The following is a 23,342-nucleotide window of genomic DNA, read 5'->3' as shown; positions in this document are numbered from 1 at the left end:
GTTAAGATTCGCTGCTGGCTTGCTCAAAAGGCTACTGCTTCTTGTTCAAGCTGCCACAGCAAATCTTTGCTAGTAGGAAGAAAAATTTCCATGGCTCAATGATGAGATAGTATCAGTAAGCAATTTATTAAAGAGCCTGCCATCCATCACTGGAATTTGGAACAATAATGATGCATTGAAAATAAGTATTCATCCCAGTTTTTTTTTTTTCCCCTCCTCACAAATTCCTTCAGTTCCAATATCTCTTCAGTAAATTGTTAATAGTATTTTGCTCTTTGTCTTTTTGGAAACAAGCCCAGGAGTGAGAAGGCACCAGCAGCAGCTGCTACAAACCCAATGGTACTTATTGCTTGGTTGGCCTATAAAGAAATGAGAAACAAACAAAAAACAAATCTTATTCTAAAGGCATCTCTGTCTTAAATCCAAACTTTAGCTTGTTTCTTAAAACAAAGACCTTTTTAATGTACAAAGGATAAATTTAAAGCTTCATGTAAAATTTAACTGTGTATGAACAAATAAATTTGTGATTTTTACAATTATGACAAAGATATAGTTAAATACACATATGTATATATTCTTCATATTTTTGTGGTCCCCAACAATTTATAACTCATTATGGCACAATTCCTTATAAGCATGGTAGTACATCTGGGAGGTAGTACTCCTGTTTTGCAAAGCTTCGTAAGTTAAGTGATTTGCCTGAGGTCATACCACCATGATGTTTAGATAGAGGTTGAGTCATGAGCCAATTCCCTCTAAACAATCATTATCTCCTAAACACATACAGGTTTGGTTGGGTCTATACCAGGGTGAAAATCTGTGTGTGTGTGTGTGTGTGTGTGTGTGTGTGTGTGTGTGTGTGTGTGTTTTCTGACTTGAGAATGTTTACTAGCAAAATAATTCAGAGATGTCATCTAAGCTAAATATCTATAAGCTCTTATTTGGTAGATACAATTTCTATTTTGATAAACAAACTTCCAAAGAAGTCAATAATGATGTTAACTATTGTGTCAAAAATTAATTTCTCATGTAGACAAACTAAAATAAACCACTCTCAAGCTCAATTGTCCATAAAGGAGTTCAGACATTTATAGCTTTAAGAATATTAATCATCATCATGATGAGGGATCTAATGAATATTCATGGTTTTCATGGCACTCAACTAATATTGCCTTCCATCTGTATGAGTTTGAGTGCAATTTTATGACCCAAAGGTCACATTCAGATGCTTTAGAGTCATCAGGTATTCTGAAAACAACAGTTGTTCTCTGGGATTTAAGAATCAGGCTTTCAAATAAAGCAAAACATTTCTCCCAAATGACTCTAGGGACCAACCCAAATACTGGAAATCCTGACCCAGCTCACATTTGAGCGTATCTTCTGTCTAACCCACAGGCCTTCCCCACATAGGTTGCCATCCCCACAGGACTGCTACACAGTGCTACTCCCCAACTGTAGCTTCCCTGTTGGAAATAGACCACAAGGGCCTGGCCAAGAAAGAAACACAATGTTATACCATCCTGTGGTCTCTAGGGACAAGGCCTGTCATTGTAGCTCCCTGCTCTGCCACCATCCTCAGTTGCCAGGGAGAGCGGCATTGGCAAACAACTGACAAATCCAATTTAGTTTACAATTCTAATTCTGTTTGGTTGATTATTTTATTCATACATTTTAATGAGTCACCGCCTAAGTTTATTTCCCAAGGAAGAGTCAGAATTTGCCGCAGCATAGAGCTACCCACTTGGCACATGGAAAGCCAAAGGGACAGGAAGATACAAGATACAGGACAACATTCCAAAGAGGGGCAAAATCAGTAATCAGACAAGAATCAAGGATTATAAATCAAGCCTAACCCTCATTTAATTTCAGGCAGAGACTGAGATCCCAGGAAGTTCTGAGATGGGGAAGTGTGGAAGGTAATAAACAAATAAGAAGGTGCAATTGGTGCTTTTAGAAAGAGGAGTCAAAAGATAGCCTGGGGAGGTGGCAGAGGCCTATGGCTAGGGTGGTCCCAGCTAAATGCAGACCTAATTCACTGTGTCTCCTTCAGTGGCTCGAAACTTAAGAGGTGAGAGAAATCCCACAGATCTAAGAGGTCTGGGGAAAGCAATGTGATCCTAAACCAAAACCCCCTGAGAGCACATATGCCAGATACCATGACAAGGAAGCTACTTCCTACAGTGTAGGCAGTTTCCCAAATCCCCAAAACTTATTTCAAGTTATACTCTAGATGGCAAAATTCTGAGTAATTCGGATAATCTCTTGGGAGTTATGTGTAATGGGATTTGACCTGCAAGAATATAACATCCCAGAATCTTCTCAGTGAACTATTATGAACAAGAGCTTTTATTTTATAATTTAGGATTACAAAATCACTTAAGCTGACTCTTCACATTTTATCCTTTACAGGGTTCATAAAGAATAAAGGCCGCATTCCAAGGATCTATACATGACCAATGAAACATTAGCTGAATCTGGAGTGCTGTGTCCTCACTTAGTGTAGCTGGGTCACAGATGACTGCAGGGCTTATCAAAATTCCTCTTCCCCTGAGACTAAGGCCACAGTGCTATGCACTGAAGCACAGTCAGAGTGTATCACAGTTCAGCTCGTCCAGGCCTATTTAAGAGTGCTGCCATCTTCCACAAAGGCAGGCACATTTTAATACCTTTTAAGACTGGAACAGTGGCAAATGTCTATTTTAAATTTTTTTTTTTTAAAGAAAAGCCACAGACTAGAAAAAATAACATTACCAACAGACAGATCTGGTAAAGAACTGTTATTTAAAATATGCGAAAAGCTCTTAAAACTCAACAAAAAGAAAATGAGCAAGGAACCCAATTTAAAAATCTATAATTGACAAAAGCTCTCAAAGGACACATCATCAAATATGATATGCAGATGACAAAGAAGCACATGAAATGATGCTTAACTTCACAGACTTAGGGAATTGCAAAGTAAGACAATGAGATACCACTCTATACATAGCAGAATGGCTAAAACCCAAAATGATCACAACACCAAATCCTAAAGAAGATGTGGAAAAACAGAAACTCTCATTTACTGTTGGTGGAAATGCAAAAGGGTAGAGCCACTTTGTAAGACACTTTGGTGGTTTCTTATAAAACTAAACATACTCTTACCATACAATGCAGTAAGCATGCTCCTTGTTATTTACTGAAAGGAGCTAAAAATTCATATCCACATGAAAACCTGCCCACAAATGTTTCTAGAAGTTTTAGTCACAATTACCAAGACCTGAAATCAATCAAGATGTTTTTTAGTAGGTGAATGTACATCCAGGCAATGGAATGTTATTAAGCGATAAAGAAAAGTGAGCTACCAAACCATGAAAATAGATGGAGGAATTTTACATGCATATTGCGTAGTATGCATACTGCTCAATTGTTGCCAGAGGTTTAGAGTGAAGGAAAGATGAATCCTCAAGCAGAAGATAGAGGAATTTTAAGGCAGGAAAATTATTCTGTATGAAACTATAGTGATGTATATATATGTCACTATACATCTGTCAAAATTTATAGAATATACAACACTGAGAGTGAACCCTAATGTAAACTATTTTAGGAGAGGCAAAACTTTTTCCTGTATCCCCATTAGTTTCTCAGCTGAACCTTATTAATAAAAGACAACTTTACAAAAGAAAACCAACAAGTTTACTAACATATTCATCTCATATATACATGGGAGAAACTCAGGGAAGAGTATCTCAAAGAGGTGGAGTAGAATTCAGGCTTATATGGCATGTTCAAAAAAGAACAGTAGGTTTGTAGAGTAATGACAGGACAAAAGAAAGCACTTTTAGGCTTCCCAGAGCAGCGGACCATGGGAAGGTAAATATATGAGAAACTTATGACAAAATCTAGTTAGTTAAGGTTGTCATTTAGATTTTTCTGGTGTCCTCTCCAGGCTGGGAAGAGTCTTAATGATAACCACCAGTTGTCCTGGATGATTAACTTTTGTCCTTCCTGCTAGAGAAGGGCAGAGGGACACCTTTGAAAATGTATGTCCCAATTTTAGGCTTTGCTTCTCAACTGCCTTCAGCTCAAAATAATCCTTATGCCACATATTTTGAGGTGACATATTCCAGCTTTCATCACTATGTACTCTGGTGGGTAACATGTCAGTGTTGGTTCATCTTTTGTAACAAGTATACTACACTGATGTGGACTGTTAATAGTTGGGAGGCTGTGTACATGACTAATGGGGAGGGCTTTGAGGGAACTCTCTAAACTTCCAGTTCAGTTTTGCTGTGAACTATATACTGCTCTAAAAAATAAAGTCTATTATTGTTTTTTTGAATACAGAAAAACACAAAGAAGAAAAAGATGGAGCTACAATCCTTCCACCTTTCTAATCTTTTTAAATGTATTTGCAGTTTTTTAAATTGGGATAAACACACAGCCATTCCCCCCAAAAAAACAGTTCTAAGCCCAAGACTCCAAAGCCCTGAGGAGATCCAAAAATGAATCCAATATTAGCTATTATTAGTAATAATACTATTAATTATTGATAGTAATGAAAATAATAATACAAGTACTATAGTTTCTTTCAGGTCAACATTTTATTGAAGAGTACCAACAAAGATATATAAAATTTTTTAAATATTGCAATTAAAAATATTCATCCAAGTTTTGCTGGTTTGGTGATGGATAATATGTAATACAATGTGCTAACAGACTTCAAATATCTCCTATAGTCCTCCAAACAACCTCAGTTTATAGATTAGGAAACTATCTGATAAACAATGTTCCCAAAACCACCCAGCTAACCCCTGGGGAAGAAATTGGTCTAGCTCCGGTCAGCAGAATTCCAAAGTTTAGATGGCTCCTTAAAGCTGTCACAGCACTGTCTTCAACAGAACCTGTTAGAGAACCATTCTAGTAGTTGAGGAATGATTAATTTTCCCGAGTTGATTCTGGGTATGAAAGGTTAAAAGATGAGGGACTGTAAATTAGAGTCAAAGCAAAAAGGTGGTATTAATCCCTTTTTTTAAAAAAAACACATTAAAAAAATTGCTTGTTGAACACAGCAGACAACTTTATCATTTGCAAAGGAGAGGGATGGACTGCATTTCCAGCTGAATCACTAGTTTTCAATGCGAAGACTAGCAGGAATTTATGTGGATAGCCTCTGTGTTCTGGTTCAGAAGCAATTTATTGTTACATGTGAATAGAACATTCATTATGTTAATGTATTTCCTAATAAAAATGAGTTTCCAATTAAATTATTTCCTAATGAAAACAAATGTATCCTTTCATAATGTTCCCTCTCCTATCTTCCCAAGCTTCCATGAGAAGAATTGTAAACTGATTCCTTAAAATAGACTTTTATATAACACATTCAACAGTTTCAAGATACTGGGAAACTTTATTCATTCTCTTACATCACTTTAATAAATCTTTAGCTTAAAACATCGATGTTGGAATTGGATTGGTGATATGATAGGGAAAAAGAAGGCAAATGAATCAAGCATGCTTTTAGTTAGGAATCTGCTATGCTACAAAATAGTGTGAGAAATGGCAACATTGCATGCTATTTTAAAAATAATCGATCCATTTTTAAAAAATCATCCAAAAGCTCAATGAATCAAAGGAGCTGCTTAAAAGCACACAATTCCTCTGAAACTGGCATTGCAAGGAGACAGAAACCATTTTCAAATCCACCAAAATATGTCTGTCATTAGTTGGCCTCTCTCAGCTAAGGGAAAAGAATCCCGGAGTTACCATCTATGTTTTTGGCAAATGATCTCCCACTTAAAAATGGCAACATTCTTTTCAGAATGTTCTTTTCAGTGCATGAGGTTTCTGATTTGAAACTGCTGTATGACAGGGAAATGGGAAAATAGAACAAAACAAAACTCTGAAGGACAGAGAGTAATAGGACTGACAGAAAAGCTATGGTCTTGGTTCCGCTTCAAGTTCCTTCCAGCCCCAAATTCATGATGTCCACATTCAAGCTTTAATTTGGCCATTAACTTGCTACATGACCCTGGTCAGCTAGATTCCTTCCTTTATCCTTCGGAATTCTCATATTTTCTTGTCCTTTTCCTTTTGTTTGCTGCCTGGGAGTCTTACAGTCAGTAGTTACTATTTTTCCAATGTAAGAACCTTTTTATGTATCTTCTAAAGGAAACTCACCTGCTCTGAAACTCCTTCTCCATAACGAAGCAAAGTCACAAAATGCTCACAGTTGTTGACAAGTATGTCATATTCCACCTCCTGTCCAATAACCATCTCTGACCGTTGCATGACTTCTTCCATGGGGAGAGGGGAGTAGGTCCCATCATATTTATTGTTTATTCTGTATGTGTCCTTTCCCACAACATCCCTCAGCAGCTGCATCTTCACCAGGGCTTTCCTGCTGAATATAGACTTGGCGCTCGTAAATGAGGAAGAAATGCCATCCTCTATAAGGAGAATTCTAGTTAGCAAGATCAAGGGACACAACCCAGTGAAACCCAATGCCATATAATTACAGTGCCACACCTTTGGAACTGATGGAGTCACTGAGGCCCCTGAAGGAAGGAAGCTCTGTTCCTAACTTACCACTAAACCAGAGGCCACTTAATCTTGCCAGACTGAACAACTCATTCTGTAAGTTTATCAGTAACACTTAGTAAAATATGAGTGGGAATATAAGGAAACTCTATGAATATTTGTATCTGTCCATAGAGCAAACTGGGTGAGAAAACTACCCATTTTTGAGGAATAAGATCTCTATCAGTTGGCATTTTTTTTTAAGATTTTTTTTTTTTTTAATTTATTTAGTCAGAGAGAGAGAGCGAGAGTGAGCACAGGCAGACAGAGTGGCAGGCAGAGTCAGGGGGAGAAGCAGGCTCCCCGTGGAGCAAGGAGCCCGATGTGGGACTCGATCCCAGGACGCCGGGATCATGACCTGAGCCGAAGGCAGCTGCTTAACCAACTGAGCCACCCAGGCGTCCCTCAGTTGGCATTTTTGTTAGAGATCTTGGTATATGTTCTTAGCACAGTACATCTAAGACCACTGTCTACTTTTTTCTATAAAACATGCTCTTTTTCAGCATCTGAACCCTCCAGACTAGTATCTCTGGAGCTCAGCAGCTGTGTATTAGGATCAGTGAGTTCATCCTAGTCTCGAAGCTGTGCTCCTTACCCCTTCCTCTGCCTTTTACACTTGTCCTTTCAATTTGGCTTGAAATCTGCCTGATACAATTTGAAACCTGCATGGTACTTCAGTCCTCTAAAGGGTCAGATAGGGTCAACTGGGGCCCTGCTTTTGTCTTGCCAGTTTCTTTTGACCAAGAAACTAGGTCCTGAAACTGAACCTAACCTAGTAGGTGCGGTCCAACAGATGTGGCCCTAGGCTATGCCCTACCCACCCACCTGTTATATGCCCCATCCCCTGCCACTCCAATTCAGCTGCCTTATTTGGCAAGCATCTGCCTAGACTGCCAGGGACCATAACTGTCAGTATCTGAGCCTGGACAGATGATTGCTCAGTGTTCAGCTCTAACGCCAGGCCCTGGTCCCTCTCCATCTGCCTGAGACTGCTATGCTTGGCTATTTGTTCAAGTAAATCATGGGGTGGGGTGGGGGGTCTCCATATAACTAGTGGTTAGACACTCTTCCTTTTTCTACTTCTCTTTTTTCCTACCTTCCAAGCTCCTTTTCTTCAAGCAGCATTTCCAGTTACTGTCTTACACGTTGAAAGTCCTTATACATTATAAGTTCTTAAAGCCTGTATCTCCTAGTTAGAATTCCTAAAATTTTTAAAGACTAGTCTGTTGCAATTAATTTACAGGTGAGGATATTGAAGTGTGGAGAGATAAACTGGCTTGCAAAATATGATGTGAGTAGTTAACAACAGAACCAGGAACTGGATTTCAGTATTCATGATCAAAGCTCCATGCTACAACCACAGTAATATGGAGCTTAATGTGTGAAAATAAGGAAAGAACAGGAAAATCTCTTTATTATTTTCCAGATGTGAAAACTGCAGAAATAATGTAACATTGCTTAATGGTAATCACCAGACTCTGCAGAAACTAATGGCTCTTTATCATATATGTTATTTTATTTGCCGTTTCTATTTCCAATACTCTAGAACAAGAGGCAAATATCTCAAAATGTTGAAAAACCACTTCATTAAAAATTCTCTGACACTTTTTCTAAAGGTATTGTGTCCCAGTCTATTTAATTGCATATATTTTTTCTTAAGAAATGATTTGTGCTTATTTCTAAGCATTTAGGAAATACAGAAAAAACTACATAAACATGTAGATATAAATCACCCATTATCTACCCACCCAGAAATAACTGTTATTATTTTGATGTACTTCAATTATGTCTTATTAACACATGAATACAGATGTGTGTATATGTGTGCATTCACATGTGTATATATTATTTCTTTGCAAATTAGGTTTCATATTACATACTACATTTTTAATCTGGAATTTTCAAGTAAATATCATGCAAGATTATCTCATGCAATTAAACGTGGCCAGAAATATGATTTTTTTAATGGCCATTATAGTAGCTATTGTTTTGGCCTATCTAGCACCCCATCCCACAATTGACTCTTTCTTTCTGGAAAAGGTTTTGTATGGGTCAGTTATAGCAGCTCATTCTCCTGGGCACAGGGATGGTCCAGTGATGGGCATGGGATCCACACCATACGAACTAGGATTGTTCTCCATGCTAGTTCTTACTAGAACAGGAAGGGATTAGCTCTCTTCTATTGGGTCACAGGACTGTAAGAATGAGAGCCTAAGGATACTGACAGTTAATTAGTTCAGCTTCCTAGAGACACACAGTCTGGGAGTATTAAGACAATATACAGAAAGAAAATGCAGATATGAGGCTTGATAGTCATGTTCAATCCCTTTCATCCAAGCATCCCTGCCTGAGTCGAGTACCATCTTCACCCTTTTGGTAGTTCCCCTCAGTGAAGCAATGAATTTGCCTTTTTGCTCAACCTAATTTGTTTGTTTTCTGTTACTTGCAATTAGGAATTCTGTCAAACATAGAATATGTTTGACATATCTAATATGTCAAATATTAGATATGTCATATATCTGATATTCTGTGGCAAAGTCATAATTCATTTAACTAGTTCCCTATTGAACATTAAGCAACTGAGAATTTCTTTTTTTGTATCTCTTAGTCTCCTCCACATATTTCATCCATTCCCCTATCCTCTCCCCTCTGGTAACCACCCATTTGCTCTCTATATTTACGAGTCTGTTTCTGGCTTGTTTGTTCACTTGTGTGTGTGTGTGTGTTGTGTGTGTGTTTTAGATTCCATATGTAAGTAAAATCATGTGGTATTTGTCTCTCTCTGTCTGACTTATTTCACTTAATATAATACCCTCTAGGTGCATTCATGTTGTTGCAAATGGCGAGAACTCATTCTTTTTCATGGCTGAGTAATATTCTATTATTTATATACCACATCTTCTTTATCCATTCATCTATGGATGGACACCTAGGTTGTTTCCCACATGTTAGCCATCGTAAATAATAAACATAGGGGTACATATATCATTTCAAATTAATGTTTTCATTTTCTTTAGGTAAATACCCAATAGTGGAATTACTGGATCATAGGACTTTCTATTTTTAATTTTTTGAGGAACCTCCATATTGTTTTCTACAAAGTGGCTTCACCAGTTTGCATTTTCATCAACAGTGCTAGAGGGTTCCCTTTTTCTCCAAATCCTCACCAATATTTGTTATTTTGCTATTGTCTATTTTTTAAACTGTTATAAATGAGGTAGAAGTAAACACTCTTATAAGGAATGTTAGTCCACATTTCTATAAATATTTCTGAAGAATAAAATCATGGAAGTACAATTACAGAGTCAGAATATATGAACTCTTTTAAGACTTTTAATACATATGAACACCTGGGTGGCTCAGTTGTTAAGCCTCTGCCTTCAGCTCAGGTCATGATCCCAGGGTCCTGGGATCCAGATGCTCACACTGGGCTCCCTGATGCACAGGAAGCCTGCTTCTCCCTCTCCCACCCACCTCCCCTCCACCCCCCACCACTTGTGTTCCTTTTCTCGCTATGTCTCTCTCTGTCAAATAAATAAAATCTTTTAAAATAGACTTTTAATACATACTGTTAAATTGCTTTCAAGAACGATGTTTCATTTCTTTAAACAATAACCTTGATTTTATTTCCTTATAGCCTTATCCACACTATTATCATTTTAAAATCTTTGCTAATGTGATAGTCATAAAATCTATTATTTTATTATACAATTTCTAGATTACTACCTTTAAAGATAGGTATTGGCTTCTGGTATTCTTTTCCTAAAGGTCCTTACCCAGTTGTTTGTTGGGATTTTGATGTTTATGTATCCACAGCATCTAGAATAGCATTTGGCATATGCTGAGTAATCTATAAATAAATGTTGAATGTATTGATATAATTTGTGTGATATATAAAGACAATAATTCTTACCATGTTTGTGACAAATATTTTCCCCAGTGGATTATTTACTTCTTCATTTTTTTTTCCAATCCAGAGGTTTTAAATCTTAATGTTAATTGGTCTTTGTGATTTATCCAATGCCAGTTTGGTCTTAGTATGTCCTTCTCTAAACCTGTTTCAGATAGGTTTATCTACTTTCTATATTTTGTTTCTATTTTATTTCATGATTTCATTAATGATTCCTCCTTATAACAAGAAAACTCAAAAGCTCTTAGGAGTTGCTGTAAACAAACCTTACCTAGAGGTGCTATGTTGATAACATAACCATCACCCAAGTACAGTGCCCAGTGCTGATAGCCAGAACGAAATACTTCAATCAAGTCCCCTGGCTGGGGGTTACCAGGATAGCTCAAACTAAAGCAATCATTAAACGCCATCTGAAATGATAGACACAAAGAAGATCTAGCTGACATGACTTGGCAAAAGAAAATCTGTTTAAGACTTCCATAGAAGTATAGACACACAGAAATTATTGGGATTGCATTCCTTATTAAAGACTTATCAAAACTCATGCCACTGTCCTTTTCTTTGAATGATTCCAACACTGTATTATGTGCATACAGTTGAAAAAGATGTGAGAAAGAATTTTGTTTGTTAATTGCTTAATTTTCTATAGTAATGCTTCTCATCCTGGTCAATCCCAGGGCTCCTTTACAATAGTAAGCATTTTATAGTTCTCTCTTTAAATCCAGAAATTCATAGATAGGATAATTTGCCTGCATACAAAATTTCCAAAGTATTAATAGGATGTCCTATTGGGAATAGAGAGGGGAATTTAATTTATAATAACATCTGTTTTATGTAAACACTCAGTCTGTGACTGTACCAAAACCCATAATAAAGTGTCCATATGCTTGTACTTACTTAGCATGAAAAATGTCAACATTCAGAAGTAGAAGATGAGAAGTCTTTCCGCCTTTCATATACCAGCCTAGTAAAATCAAAGAACAGGGCATGGGTGGATACTGATATTCTGTGCAAAAAAATACCTTATATTGCAAAACTTAATCTATCATTTAACTTAACCAGAGATAAGTTCCAGCCTCAGATGAGTGGCCAGCCAGATATTCAGTCATACTGTAAGAAACAGGACATTGCTTCCTTGTGCCAAACTGTATCGTGCAGGACTAGGCACTTCAGTCTCTACCCACTAAATAATCAGTAAATGCTCTGTGTCATATGACAACCACGAACATCCCCACAGATTTCCACCACTCCCCTACCGCTTCACTTACTTACTGATTCCAAAAACAGTGTAAAGTAGCCATTGTAGAAGTGAGACAACTTGAAAGGTCGGGGAGTTCACCATGTTGGTGAATATGTCTGAAAATTCTGAGTTGGTGAAATTTTTTTTTTTAAAAGTCAAAACTTTTCAGAAAGAACATAGAAATCCCTGATGGTTGATTTTTATGGGAGGTTACATAGGAGGTTTCCTATGTATGTATGGCATGGACGTAGAATGACTCAGCAGGCGGAAGTTAGAGACATTCATCAATACTCAAAAGGAGATTTAGTGCTATATCTGTGTTGAATCTCTAATTGACAGCAGTTTCTCATCATCTCTCACTCTAATATAGATATGTATGCTCATTAACAAAATAAATCCAAGTGCCAGAAAGGGAAATTTCTAAACCATCTAAGTTATAATCATAATAGCATAGGCTAAGGACTTGGGAATACAGACTATCATTTTTCTGGCACTCTAAAAGTCCTTTTTACAACACTTAATATTGGGAGGGTGTTTTCCCAAGTATTTGTGTGCCATCTGTTGAAAACTTCAATCATCACACTGTCACAGAAATCCAGCCAAATGTAAGCTGTCCATCTGTTGAAAAATAACTATTAAAACAACTTTATGGAAACCATTAAGTCTAACCACTCTGTCAAATATGTTTGAGTCTTATTAAGATGGAGTTCAGAATTTGGCCACATGGGCACTAAAAGGAAAAATAGATAATATACTATGAAATAAACAAACACATTTCCCATGAATAGGATTCAGCAAACACACACAGCTGCCTACTAGAATTCAGGGACCTAGCCAAGCCTACAATAATAATCATCCTTTGAACAGAGAGCACTTTGTAGTGTAACATTTTTTTTTTCAAATGCACTATCTCAATTAACCCTATTTAACTTTTTAAACAACTATTTGAGCTTATTATGTTGCCATTACATTTTGTAGAAAAAAAATATACAATAGCTAATGCCAACTTCTGGAAAATACTAATTGAAACCTTCGTACAGATCACTTACATTGGGGTTATATCCCAGGAAACCCATTGTTAGCTGAAAATATCACAGGTCAAAATGCATTTTCTTCTTCTAACCCACCAAACACCATAACTTAGCCTAGCCTACCTTCTACATGCTCAGAACACTTCCATAAGCCTACAGTTGGCAAAATCATCTACTACAAAGCTTATTTTATAATCAAGAGTTGAACACCTCATGTAATTTATTGAGAATTGTACTGAAAATGAAAAATGTGATTGTATAGCTATATGGGTACAAAATGGTTCCCAATGCTGGGGCAGTGGTGGTGAGCTACTGTAACCAGGCTTTGTGAACTAGCCAAAGCTAGACAGGTAGATGGTAAGCCACAGAGGTGGCTGTACGTAAATGTTGAGTAAGTAGCTCATGGCTTTTGTGTGATTTGAGCTCCTTATCCTTTCAGCCACAATAATTCCATGAAATGGATGATTTCACTGCACAACTTTAATATATTTAACACATTTTCAATTCTGACACATAGTTTGTAAACTGATTTATGAAATGTAAGTTAATTGATTTCATGAACCCTATCATTTATATATATTGAAGGATGGTGGAATAACAAGGAAAACATTTCATATGAGTAGCCACTGAAGAAACTGAGGGAGGAGATTGGAAGCTAATATGTAAGGGGAAAGTGAGTTCCAACAGTAAGTGCTTAGAAACACAGCAATTTACTGCAGAAAGGTACATCAGACATTATCCAATCCACTGCTCTCCAAACTTGTTTTTAGCAGCAGGGCCCTGAATTAAATCAAATATCAGAGGGACCCACAAAAATATAAAAGTACCTCTACCCACAAAAGTACCTCTATCCTGGATGAAGTCAGGAAGGAGCATGACAGTCCCATCTGCTTCTCATTGCTGCTGCTACTGAGGTTCTCTGGGGCCCCAGAAATTCTAGGAATGGAGCTTGAATAACACCCATCTAGTTCTAGTACAACCCCTCATTTTCAAGATAGGGTAACTAGTAACAGGTGGATACTTTGACTCGCCAAAGGTCATATGCTATTTTACAAAAGATTTTCAACAAATGGTGGGAGAACAATTGAATACTCATAAAAAAAAAAAAAAAAACAGACAGAAAACAAAACAAAAGTAAATACAAACCTCTACCCAAGTCTCACATCTTATACAAAAAATATTTCAAAATGGATCATGGAATTAAATGTAAAACTATAAAACATAGAGGAGAAAGCACATAAAAGAAATTCTCCAGGATCTAGGGTAGACGGGTTCTTAGTCTTGATACCAAAAGTACTATCCATGAAAGGAAAATTTGGCAAATTGACGTCCTTAAAATTTAGAACTTTTGCACTAAAGAAGACCCTGTTAAAAGCTCAAGAAGACAAGCTACAGAATGGGAGAAAATATTTGCAAACCCCATAACTAAGAAAGGACGAGCACTGAGAACATAGAAAGAACTCTCAAAACTCAAGAGTGAAAGAGCATAGAATGCAATTAGAACCTGACTACAAGACACAAAGACATTTCTCCAAAGAAGAGACAAGGATGTCAAGTAAGCCACGTTAAACATCATTAGCCATTTGGGAAATGCAGATTAAAACCACAATGGGATAACATCACACACTTACCCCAATAAAAAAAATTAAAAATACTGACAACAGAAAATGCCGGCAAGGATGCACAGCAACTATATCACTCATTTGCTGGTGAGAACATAAAACGGCAATTGAAGCAATTTCTTTAAAAACTTGTAACTTCCATACAATCCAGAGATGTACTGATAGACATTTACCCCAGAGACTGAAGAGAGTGAAGACTTATATTTACACAAAAACCTATACATGAGTATTTAGAGCAGCTTATTCATAATAGCCCAAAACTGGAAACAGCCCAGGAGACCTTCAATGGGTAAATAAATTGTGGGACAGCCATACCATGAAATACTGCTAAGGAAGAAAAAGAAACAAACCATTGATAGGTGCAGCAACCTGAGTGAATCTTCACAGAATTATGCTGAGTGAAAAAAACCAATGCCAGAAAGTGTGATACCGTATGATTCTATCTATAGAATATTCTTGAAATGACAAAATCAGAGAAAGAGAGAACAAATAATGGTTGCCAGGGGTTAAGGAAGTGGTGAGAGGGAGGAGAGTGTCGCTATAAAAGGGCAACATGAGAGATTCTAGAGATGATGGAAATGTTTTGCATCTTGATCACATCAATGCAATAACCTCTCTGTGATATCGCACTGCAGCATGCCAGATGTTATCACTGGGGGAAACTGGGGAAAGGTGCAAGAGATCACTCTGTGTTATTTCTTAGAATTACATATGGATCGAGAATTACCTAAAAACAAAAATATTAGTGAGAAAAGAGACCAATGCTTTTTTAAAAATATAGGACATAGGAGAGGACAGATATGTGGAAGTTATATCGAGGCAGATTTCAGCTGTGTAGGAGGAAAACTTCATCGAAAGTGGTCCAGCAATGGCATAGAGCACCTTGTGCAGGTAGCAGTCTGTCACTGGGAATGTTTAAATACAGTCAGGGTTGATAAAAATGACATTTCCACAGTAGGGGTGGAAGGCGAGAGTGATTAGGGCTAGGAGGCCTTGTAAGGTCCCTTTCAGCTCTGATGTTCTCTCCTTCTGTTTCCCCAACACGGTGCTAGGGGGAATCCTCAAATCAACACCATGAATGAGAGAGAATTATTTCCCCCATTTTAAAGATGAGGCTTATGGTGTCCACAAGCAGTTCAGGAACCTACTGAAAGTCACACAGTGGGAAAGGGCAGAACCCACAACCTGGACTCAGATTAGCCTCCTTCTAAGATCAGGCTCCTTATCCTAACTGCCTCTGCTCATTCACATTGTACTGCCTCCATTGCTGGCATTTTAGCAGTCCTTCTAGCATGCTCTTGGGCCAGTTAGCCATTGTGAGCTGCTTATTATGATCACCGTTTTACAGATGAGGAACCTGAGGCTCCGATGAGTTATCTGTCAGACATAAAGTCACAAAGGTAGTAAGTGGCAGAGAGAGAATTCAATTCCATGTCCGTCTTCTTATTTCAGCCTGCCTCCTTCTTTATATCATTGATTAACACCGTTAACCAAAGGAACTGCTACTAAACATTTATTTTCCCTCTTCTCAAAAACCCATCACATGGAGAAGCCACCAAAGCACATAGAATATATATTTCATCTAACAACACAGAAAGTCTTTAAACATTTATATGCAGAACCAGAGAGTAATGGGAAATGGAACTCAGGGAATCCCTAATCTTCTCCTGCAGGAGGGGTGTCAAGGTGGGGCTAGAAGCATCTAAAAGGTGCCTAGACTCAGACCTTAGACAAATGGCTATAACCTGTCTGCTTGGGTAACTTGATTTACATGGACCACCTCTACCCATTTCATTTGGGCACACGAAAATAATAGTGTGCTTCATAAACAGGAGATAACACAGAACCAAGGAAATATGCATTTATAAAGTCCTCTACTACAATCTCTGTGAGTCTCCTTTAAGATAAAAAAGACTTTGTTTTAACAGTTCATCTGCACAGAATTGTCTAGCTCATAACAAAGAGTGGCATGAAGGTAAATCTGCAATCTTTATACAAGAAATTTCTCGTTTCAACTGCCAAAACAGGCTACCTTGTTTACAGCTCCTTGTTGGTCCCTCCCAGTGCATCTAAAGATATAACTGTCCCCTGAACAGATAGAGACAGGCTGATTACCTGCTGCTCATGTCCATGAGGCCACCTGTGTTACAGGAATACTAAGAACACTTTTTTCACAAACTCCTCCCCAAAATCCAAAACTGTTGGAAATCTGAAACACCGCCATAGATCATCCCTAGTCCAACAATCTTCCAATTTGATCTGGACCCTTTCCCACTTCAGCTGAATTTTTCATCCATGGTCCCAGTACACTGAGATGGTTCCACGAAGCCCCACATTCCCAGAACAGCTCCTTCGCAACCTCTCAGAGCTGCAAGGCACTTTGGTCCCACATCTTCACTCTATAGCTGAGGAGATGAACCATCCTCCCCACCAGATAAACCACCCCCACTCAACCACTGCTTGGAATCCCTTCAAGCTCCCCACTACTGACTTCCCATCTTGCCCGCATATGTTCATCCCTATGTTCTAGGAAAACTAAACTATTCATTATTCCTCACACTCACCTGGAATTTTGTTGCTAACACTGAGCCTTCTACCTGGTATGCGCTGCCCCTTTCCAAATGCCCCCCCCCCCCCCACCAAAGTCCCACTTTTAGAGATCCAGGTCAGATGCCGCCTCCTTCCCAAGGTCTGGTGGCAGTCAGCCAGAAATGACATCTCCTTGGTAGTTTCCACCGTGCGTTATCTAACGCCTATTGCATTTCCCACACCTGCGTCAGTTACTGGTGTCCAGGGAATAATCCCTTCGGCTCAGTATGGAGGGCTGGTTCTTGTTTGTCCCTATACCTTCAGTTTCTAGCCGAGCGCCTGGCACAAATAACTGCTGAGCAAATATTTAATGAATGAGGGAATGAGAAGCCCCAGCCCAGGGAGGACAGAGTGGTTGGGTTTTTCCAACACATAAATCATATTAATAGTCCCAAATGCCAAAGTAATATCACCATCCCCCAAATCTAATATTTTGTAATACCAATTACTTGTATTATTATCCGTATTCGTTCAGTGAGGACGATAGCTTCAAAAAACTTCTTATGAAAGACCAGTTTCTAGTCCTGGTTCTGCTACTTAATAGCTGTGTGACTTGGGGACTGAGTCTCTCTCCTTGTGGAGTCGGTGCTTCCATTTGTAACAAATAAGGGCACGGATGCTCTCTACTGGTCCTTCGAGTTTTTCACATCTGACAGGTGGTGCAAACAAGGTTATCTGGGAACCAAGAGGTCCTCCCCACCATCCCCAGCCCACCTCGCTCAAGCCCGGGGGCGTCTTTTCCGCCGGTGGCAGCTGTTGGGGTCCTGGGGTCGCCCTGGACTCACAGCTGCCGACTCTCTGGCTAGCGGCCACGGGCCCACTCCATCTACCCTCGGGAGAGGTCAAGGCGCAGCCGCCCACCAGCCGCCCTCCAGCCCAACGCCAGCTCCCCCGCGCGCCCCGGCGCCCCCTGACGCTGCCGCGCACTCTTGCGGGCTCCCGCACTGGCCCGCGCCGCCGGGGTTCACACTCCTCGCTCAGAGGAGCCCTGACAAGGCACCTGCCCTGTGCGCGTGCACGCACACACGCGCACACCCAGCGGTCAAAGCGCAGCCGCAGCGCGGAACCTGAACAATGAGGGAGCCACCCACCCCCCCCGCCCACTCTCCTGGGAGGGCCCCCGCCCTCCCCACCCCGGCCCCTAGCCACTGGGATACTCTTGCATCAGATTTTTTATGGTATCAAGGATTGTGCTAGGCACAGCAATTACTAAATTAATGTCTTGTTGAACCTGGAAATGTTCGTGTACACTCGTTATGCATGCACACTGCACCGCTAGAGTTGCGCAGATTCCTTTACCCAGGAAAGGACCCTTAGTGTCTGTGCCCCCAGGAAAGCAGCTCGGTTCTTTAACTCAGCAAAAGTAGAAGGAGGGCGTGGCCTTAGAAAATTTCCCTTTTTCCAAAGACACACACCCCTACTCGATGAGAGCATGTGAGCCTGATCCAGAGCCTAAGGCTATGAGGACACACAGGGACCCTGCACCCTTTGGACTCCTACGTATCACCACCCTCTAACCTAAGATCAGCTTCAGATTGGGAAGAGGAGAGGAAGGAGAAAGGAGAGAGGAAGGGCCTGCCACCCCCTCCGCAGCCGGGTACTAGTTTCTCCCAGTGCAAGTTTACCTGGCTCTTGATGGGATGGGGCTTTCCTTAAAGACAAGCCACTCTCCTTCTCCAGCAGCCGGTGTGCCCCTCCCTCACCTCTTCTGCCCTTCCCTGCCAAAGTTCTGGTTCTGCAGGTCCTTTATTCAGCATGAATTGGGTGCATGTGACAGAGCAGGGCCTAACTGACTCTCTTTCAGGCCAGGTGGGTCAACAGAGGTTTCCAAGAATAAAGCCATGCAAGTTTAAAAATAAAGCTGGGCATGAAGAGTATCCCTTTTCTTACTGCTAAAAAAGGGAGGCCAGGAAGACTAGCCAGCTAAGTAAGGAAAGCCTGGTGGACTGCTAAATGAACCTTTTGGAGCTCTGTACAGGACTTTCCTTCAAACAAGTCATAACCTAGATTTTTACTCTGATTTAAATGGAATCACAGCTAAAAGGGAGGAGTCAAGGGCTGAAATAGCTTGCTAATTTTATGTGTTTTGCGACAGTAGGATAAGAATTATGTAAAGATGCAGCTGCCTTTATAAAGGAATCAGGTTCTGTTATGAAAATTAAGGGTGAATCTGTATGGTGTGAAACTAGGTCTGGCTTTGGCAACTTTCGAGACAGAGAGAGAACATAGAAAGACATGGAAAGCATGAGGGATCTAGATATAATCACTGGCAAAGTGGAAAGGAAACTAGAACACTTGACAGGCTGTAGCTTTGGGTAGCTTTTTTTTTTTAGCTTATATTTTTATTATATGTTTCCTTTTTGATATATTTTTAGAGTTCTAAGCTGAATCAGATATGCCTTTCAATACCCATTGAATGTCTGTAAGAGAAAGCCATAAACATGCAATTGCTTTATGTTCCCCAACTATTTCCATTGAGTCATCACTGAAGGAAGTGGTTCATGATTTTCTACAAGAGAGTTATTGTGAGCATTTATAAAGCCATCCCAATTATGAGTTAAATTTATTATGTTTGCCAGGTTAATCTGTTTTCTCTAATCGGACACTTAATCATCCCTTCTCCTCTCTGTATTATGGATTCATGAATATGAACCAAGGAGGAATGCTCAGTCAGGGCAAAATGATAAATTATCATTTCTTTTTGGGGGTATTTGTGATTAAATGCATCATAATAAAATTAAGATGAGATAAATCTTATAATTTTACTTCTTGATCCCTGCCAGGTATAGATAAAATGCATTCAGTTCAGAGTAAATTCAATTTGATGCCCGAGTGAAATTTGCAGGGGAAACAGAGAGAACCTTGTAGTCCAGGAGAACCCTGAGTTCTCTCTTCGTTTTTACAGGAAGGAGTAATAGTTAATCACTCAGTGGTTCTCTATGGAGGAGCAGCACAGAATTCAAATTTCCAGGCGGAAGGAATGAGGAGTGAACCTTGGGCAGTTATAACCAAAGCTGATCTGAGTCCAGAGCTGTGATCCCGGGATCTCATGGGCTTCACGTGGTATGGAATGGGAGCAGATGTCAGCTTACAGCCAAATCACCATTTTCTATTACTTTGGTTATTCTGTTAACTGAAGCACCACGTGCATGGCCCCCTCAGTTGTTGCCTAACTGGGTTGGTTGAAACACGTTGAAATAACTATAATGGAGATGATTTAGTCATGTTTGTTGCTAAATGAATAAAGTCCACATTCTAGCAAAAGCCTGTGATGTAACAAACCACTATTTGCCATATTAATACATGGAGACTAAAACCAGTTTGTATTGTGTGATGTCAGACAGAGTGCTCAACACAACGTTTTGGTGTGTGGATATTTACACACACACACACACACACACACACATCAGTAAATACTTTCATATTCATAGTCTCATTTGATCCTCACAACAAACCCATGACTCCTCAGGTCCTGGAAAGTTGCCCTTGAGGCCTGAGCCTCAAAGCGTCTTACTCCATGTCTATGAGGATTGGACCAAGATCAGGCCTCTTACTGGAGAATTCTTCCTCTACCCAAACTCTCTCTTGTATTGGACAGTGAAAGCGAAGCCTTCCTTCCAGATTAAACAATCAAGCAAAACAAAAATGAAACAAAACCAGGAAGACACCCACATGCAAAACACCAAAAAAACAAAAGGCCTGTACAAAATGAGGTGAATGAGGCCTCAAGCAAAAAACAGTCTTAAGAAGATTTCCCAGTCTTAGTTGGGGTATTTGCTGAGGTGACAGAGTTTGCTGGCTACATGAGCATAGTTAAGTGAGAGTTGAGACAGTCACTCGAATAGTCCACCCCTGTACCACAAAATCCATGTTATTAAAGTAAAAGCTTTTTTCTTGACTGCAATATCTGGGCTTATGTCTGTTCAGACTAAATTTTTCTACAAAGTGCTCAAGCCTCTCATTCTGTCTGCTTTGTACATCCTCAGTCAGCATGATCGGATCTAGAAATCTCTTTCCCTGAAGAGTCCTCATGCTGTGCGCATCCAGGCTATGTGATCTCTCTAGGATTACTACTTCTGAATCATCATGTGCTTTTGAAATTACTAAACTCGGTAAATCAGGTTGAACAAAGTCTCTGGGGCCACCAAGAGGATCGGTGGAGAAAAGAGTGATTTAATGAGGCCCCAGGTCAGAGGCACACAGAAACAAAGAAAGAAGGAAAGGGGTACGCTTTCTATAGAAGTTGCTTGCATTCCACACCCCCCCCCGAGAAAAAAGACAATGGAAAAGCCCTGAACAGTGAGTCAAGAGTCTTGGGTTCTAATCCCAGTTTTACCACTTGCTAGCGCATGTTCCTTAAGCCTTCTAAGCCTCAGTTATACATGTGTGAAATAGGAAAAATAACACATATCCTGCCATTCTCATAGATCTGTGGAAAGGTCTTTAAAATATTTAAAAAGCTTAATATGAGTAAGAGAGAATAAATTCAAATTATGCTCAGTCAATAGATACACTGAGATATCCTTGGAAATGATACTTGAATTTCACCATATTCAGGCAGAAAAATGGCTCAATATATACACAATATTCCTATTCCTACTTTCCCTATTTGCCTCTTCCCATTTTAAATTCAGGGCCAGTAGTCTTATTTATTAATTGTAACATTTACATAGTGTAAATATCTGCCACTTAAAAGTGATACTGACAATGTAGTTGAGCCTTTATTGTCTTTTATTAGTCTAATAAATGAAAGCACATCACTAAAAAGAGGCCACAAATATAAATGATTTCAGGGACTTTGCCGTAAGGGAAAATCCTACAATGCATCTGGGAAAAGGTAATTCTGACTTGGTTCTCTGTAAAATGCTAAATTTCTGCACAAAATCTTACAACACAAGTGTTTACAGGACTCTCGGTGACAAGAAAAGCAATAGTAAATGTGCCTCAGCACTAAAATTCCTGTATCCATGGAAACCTGTGAAGTTCTCTAAGCGCACACGCACGCAGCCTACGTATTTATTGAAGGGCTGAGGCAGCGATCAGTAGGTTACTACGCTGTGAAAAGCTGACAGATTGCTGGGAGCTGCTCCTGCTAAATGTAATTACAGAGAAATTCAGAAATCTCAGACATGATGCAGAAAAAAAAAAAAGCGTGTTTATATATTTGTAGGTACTTCTATCTATGGTGTCCTTAAATCAGATATTTGACCAGAAAAGGCTTGAGAAACCATCAGTGTTTTTCTCCCCCCAACACTGGCCTTCCCCCAACATTTTTAGCTACATTGAGAAAGACTTTAGATTTTCCATGTGTGCACATTCAGATATTTCCTGACTGGCTGGAGAAAATGCCGCAAGTCTTTATCAGACTGATTATTTCTGGGAATTTGAATGTGTTCCTGGTCAGTGCTTCCAAATGTATAATTGGTTTAAAGGCAAAGAGCATAAAAACATCGGAAGGAAAGAATCATTTACAGATGATTCTATAAACGCTACAGATATTTGAAGTGTTTACATAGCCAAGGACCAATATTCTGATAAAATAAAAGGAATGTTGCTCATAGAGGTATATTCACATAGTGTTCTATTTTTTCAAACATACATATCATCTCATTTAGGGGCAATATCAGTCTTTATGAGTATTACTATCCCCATTTTACCCTTCATTACCTAGTCCTGGATTCTTTCTCAAATGTTATTCTAGATTTTAATGACTTAGAAATGGTCTGTGTTTTGGTTGAAATACATTGAAACAGGTAACACTGCTGAGTTCTTAAAAAGATGTTGTTTGGGGACACCTCAGTAGGTTAGGCATCTGACTCTTTTTTTTTTTCTTAATATTTTATTTATTTGACAGATAGAGATCACAAGTAGGCAACGAGGCAGGCAGAGAGAGAGGAGGAAGCGGGCTCTCCGCTGAGCAGAGAGCCCGATGTGGGGCTCGATCCCAGGACCCCGGGATCACGACCCGAGCCGAAGGCAAATGCTTTAACCCACTGAGCCACCCAGGTGCCCGGCATGTGACTCTTGATTTCAACTAGGGTGGTATCTCTGGGTCAAGAGATCAAAACTAGGGTGGTATCTCTGGGTCAAGAGATCAAGCCCCACGTCAGACCCTAGGTACTCAGCATGGAGTCTTCTTAAGATTCTCTCTCTCCCTCTTCCTCTGCCCCTCCCCAATTCATACGCTCTCAATAAATAAATAAATAGATAAATAAAATATTACAAAAGGAAAAAGACTGTGTTTTATCCTCACGGAAGTTTTCACATTAAAGATATTTTCATGTTTAGTTCTCCGAAAATGTGCTGAGCAATGTGGTAGCCATTAGCTGCAGGCGACTGATGAGCATTTGAAATGTGGCTTGTCTCATTTTGAAATGATAATATTTGAATATATT

The 23,342-nt window shown here is 39.4% G+C and overlaps 1 protein-coding gene across 4 annotated transcripts; it reads right to left on the bottom strand.

The window, feature by feature from the left end:
- Positions 1 to 117: 117 nt before the first annotated feature.
- On the bottom strand, positions 118 to 17,845 carry PLAAT1 (phospholipase A and acyltransferase 1). Of its 4 annotated transcripts, none has more exons than XM_082724277.1 (5): positions 17,662 to 17,845; positions 11,363 to 11,429; positions 10,737 to 10,875; positions 6,157 to 6,425; positions 118 to 359 (listed from the first exon to the last, which is right to left on the bottom strand). In XM_082724277.1, exons 3-5 carry the CDS (start codon positions 10,873 to 10,875, stop codon positions 258 to 260), a joined length of 510 nt encoding a protein of 169 aa, XP_082580403.1. In that variant the 5' UTR covers positions 11,363 to 11,429; positions 17,662 to 17,845; the 3' UTR covers positions 118 to 257. The 4 variants fall into 4 exon arrangements, with proteins under 4 accessions (XP_082580403.1, XP_082580405.1, XP_082580406.1 ...); XM_082724279.1 differs by lacking the exon at positions 17,662 to 17,845 and adding an exon at positions 17,397 to 17,649; XM_082724280.1 differs by lacking the exon at positions 17,662 to 17,845 and adding an exon at positions 16,923 to 17,346.
- Between the last annotated feature and the right edge of the window lie 5,497 nt (positions 17,846 to 23,342).

This window comes from Mustela nivalis, assembly GCF_964662115.1.
Source record: "Mustela nivalis genome assembly, chromosome: 1".
Taxonomy (NCBI): Eukaryota; Metazoa; Chordata; class Mammalia; order Carnivora; family Mustelidae; genus Mustela; species Mustela nivalis.
The sequence above is the reverse complement of the archived record's forward strand: the minus strand, read 5'-3'. Positions and strand labels throughout refer to the sequence as shown.

Bases quoted from the DNA above. Each gene is read 5' to 3' on its own strand.
- PLAAT1 (XM_082724277.1), bottom strand. From the start codon at position 10,875: ATGGCGTTTAATGATTGCTTTAGTTTGAGCTATCCTGGTAACCCCCAG. The intron at 6,426-10,736 runs GTAAGGTTTGTT...TTCTCCTTATAG, and splicing joins TATCAACATAGCACCTCTAG to AGGATGGCATTTCTTCCTCA. The intron at 360-6,156 runs GTGAGTTTCCTT...ATTTCTTTATAG, and splicing joins GAGAAGGAGTTTCAGAGCAG to GCCAACCAAGCAATAAGTAC.